The sequence below is a fragment of the Amphimedon queenslandica genome, unplaced genomic scaffold, assembly GCF_000090795.2.
Source record: "Amphimedon queenslandica unplaced genomic scaffold, v1.1 AMPQUscaffold_11672, whole genome shotgun sequence".
In the NCBI taxonomy this organism is placed as follows: Eukaryota; Metazoa; Porifera; class Demospongiae; order Haplosclerida; family Niphatidae; genus Amphimedon; species Amphimedon queenslandica.
The window spans coordinates 1-3,026 of NW_003548086.1; the positions used below are offsets into that span (position 1 = coordinate 1).

Consider the following 3,026-nt stretch of genomic DNA (forward strand, 5'->3'; position numbering starts at 1 on the left):
ACATGTACATGTACATGTACATATATACATATGTACATATGTATATATGTACATATACATATGAATATGTACAAGTAGACATTTCCTTTACTTGAGTAATAGCAGAGGTCGCTGTTAGTTCCTTCAACTAAACAAATTGTCTGTTCTTCAAGGAGTGCTTCGTCNCACTGTGTTCTATAGTCGCTGTCTTGTAGAGTGTCATATAAAACTTGACCAGTTATTGTTTTGAAATGACAGTATACCTAAGAAAGGATAATGATTATTATTATTAAAGTAACAAATGGTTACATTATTAATGCAATTTAGCAAGTTCCTTTTTAAATGTAAACAAACATGTGTACTAAAGTGAAACACATAATTATAAAGTTAAGATGATGAATAGGATGATGAACATGTGCTTATACTTATGAATAATGATGATGACGTAATGTAACTAATGTTGTGTCATAAAGTGTAATAGGACCACAACATTATTATTAATTATTATTATTATTAATAATATTATTATTATTATTATTATTTATAACATTATTAGTATTATTATCATTATTATTATTATTATTATTAACAGCTTTTTCAGCAGAGGTGATAATTGCTCATTGCACAACAAGTTACAGTTTGAATTTTTGAAATTGAATTTCAAACGTGCGTACATGTACGTGCAAAGTCAATTAGTATTGACAGATGCAAACACGACAATAATTGTAAGATATTTATACAAGCAACAAAATCAACCAAAAACAAAAACAATGGCTGGCTGTATCATGTTTTCTTCTTCCTTTCTCTCTCCCTCCCTCCCTCTCTCTCTTCTGTTGCTCTTTACTTTTAGCATTTTCACTGTCTGTCCTGGTATCTCTCTCATCCAAACCCTGACCCCGTTCTTGTCGTGTTTCAGTAGCCATTTCTCATGATTTTCCGCCAGTCGAAGAAGATGGTCAAAATCCTCATCTTTGGGCGGTCTGATCTCCCCCAGTTTAAAAAACCCGCTGCTACTCCTGTCTCCTGAGTATTGTCTCCTGCTAGAGCTGCTCCCGTTCCTTTTAGACGGAGAAGGCGGCGAATGGCTGCTTGCCATTTTTCTCTTGCATAAAGAAGATATCAGATTCAGAGATATGAGGAAAAGGTGGGGCTAGGTAAATTATATGGGTGTGTACTTGCCACGTGTTAACACGTGGGCAAATTTAATGAAAATTTTATTTTTAAAAGAAGAAATGATTTGACAATTTAAAGAATTTATTTATAATTTATTCAATAATAATAAAGGGACAATCTAGTAACAAATAAACACACAATCTTTTTCTGGTCTAGTTCCTTCTAATGCTAGTCACACAAAACCTCAAACACTCATTCCTGAGGTACCCGCAGTTGGTGTATTTATCCAACTGGAGCTGCCCGTGAGCCACAAACTGTGGAACGCCAAGACCACTCTCCGCTAGCTCTTGATCCAAAATTCGATCGGATATCTCCAAGGGGACGTCAGGAGTGAATGGGATCTCATGGACAATATGTCCTCCTTTATCTCCGCCCCCGTACTGATTAATCAATTGGATCACAACGATACCACAGAAAGGCCAAGAGAGCTCATCGTCAAATTCTCCTCTCATGAGGTTAGCATACACAGAGACGTGAGTACCCCTTCCCTCGTCCGACCCATTGCAATCCAAACTGATACACATTCTGTAGCCTTGAGGATGAGTGTAAAATGGAGAGCTAAACCACTGCTTGCCAGAAGAACGAAGCTCACTGAATTTATAGACTGTGAAGTGAAAGGGCGGAGTCACAACATGAGACCGAACCTTCTGAAGGTCTTTTGCTAGTTTGGCCTGAGACTCTTCCAGTGTAGAGACAAGAGAACGAAGCTCTCCCAGTTCCTTGCCCTGTACTTGTACCTGCTCTCTTAATAAAGACAACTCCCTATCCTTCTCTTCCAGCCGCCCCTCTAGGTCCTCGTGGGTAGGGCCAGTGGGTGTGGCCTCTCTATTCATTAACTCCCTAACCATCCTACCCATCAGGCTCATGTGAAAGTGGGCGGAGCTTTCTTCATGGACCCGTGCATCAGATAAAGGATAAGTGGAATCACAACCAAGAAATTTAAAATCACATTCGATGATTTTACGTGGACACACCTCCAAATGCTGGGGGATGTCCCTCCTGGGCATGTCCATAGAGCCGCAGTCGTTAGGGCAGGGGGCGGGGTAGCCGTCACAGAGCGGCCAATGGGAGGGCATGTCTTCGTAAGCACTTTTAAACGAACAGAATTTACAGGAATAGGGACGTCTGGGACACTCATCAGTTTTATGAGTGTACAAGGTGTTCAAGGAGAACTCCTCCTCACAGAAAGGACAAAGACAACGTACAAAATCACAGTCTCCTTTATTTAGGTCGACATGCGTTGCCACGTCAACCAGCGGCCCCACCCACACACACCCATCAGCATTATTAGGGCACTTCACTTGTAGTCTGTTTATGGATCGCTCTATGTTCCTATGTATGAAGACACTATAATGCTCTTTCTTGCACAGTGGGCAGGAGTTATCTAAAGAGATGTGTTCTCTAATGCAGGTGCTACAAAAGCAAGCCCCACAGCAGTCGGTGAGGTGGGGGCTGCGTAAGACCAAGCGGCAGATAGGACAGATGAACTCATGAAGCTCTTCATGTGATGAAATGAAAGAGTAATCGTAGCCACCATAATCCTTACTGGTTGATACTACAAGGAAAAGAGAGGGAGTAATGAAGTCAATCATTAACACTGTTGACACTAATTAACATTCCTCACTAATCAATCACTTACTATTCTTAGTAACTTCTTCCATTGGCTGCTGGAGCACATGTTGTTGTTGTTGTTGATTCATACCAGGTCTTGAAGGTGTCGAATAATGACGGAAATAAGCTCCACCGTCTTCCGATTCCTCGGGAACACTCCCACTATCGTAACTCTCCCATGTTCTCCTGGCCCCACCCCCCCTACCCCCGGGGAAATATCGTTGAAGATTAGCCTCAGGCTGTGAATAGCTCCTTGTTTTATG

At 41.0% G+C, this 3,026-nt stretch overlaps 1 protein-coding gene across 1 annotated transcript; it reads right to left on the reverse strand.

Annotated features, from left to right (window-relative positions):
• Positions 1–1,215: 1,215 nt before the first annotated feature.
• LOC105315145 (TNF receptor-associated factor 4-like) lies at positions 1,216–3,019 on the reverse strand. Its single transcript, XM_011409678.2, has 2 exons — positions 2,792–3,019; positions 1,216–2,707 (listed from the first exon to the last, which is right to left on the reverse strand). Exons 1-2 carry the CDS (start codon positions 2,850–2,852, stop codon positions 1,305–1,307), a joined length of 1,464 nt encoding a protein of 487 aa, XP_011407980.2. The 5' UTR covers positions 2,853–3,019; the 3' UTR covers positions 1,216–1,304.
• Positions 3,020–3,026: the final 7 nt, after the last annotated feature.

Excerpts from the sequence above, each read along its gene's own strand:
- LOC105315145 (XM_011409678.2), bottom strand. The coding sequence starts at position 2,852 with ATGAATCAACAACAACAACAACATGTGCTCCAGCAGCCAATGGAAGAA. Across the intron at positions 2,708-2,791 it reads GGAAGAAGTTACTAAGAATA|TATCAACCAGTAAGGATTAT; the intron begins GTAAGTGATTGA and ends TTTTCCTTGTAG.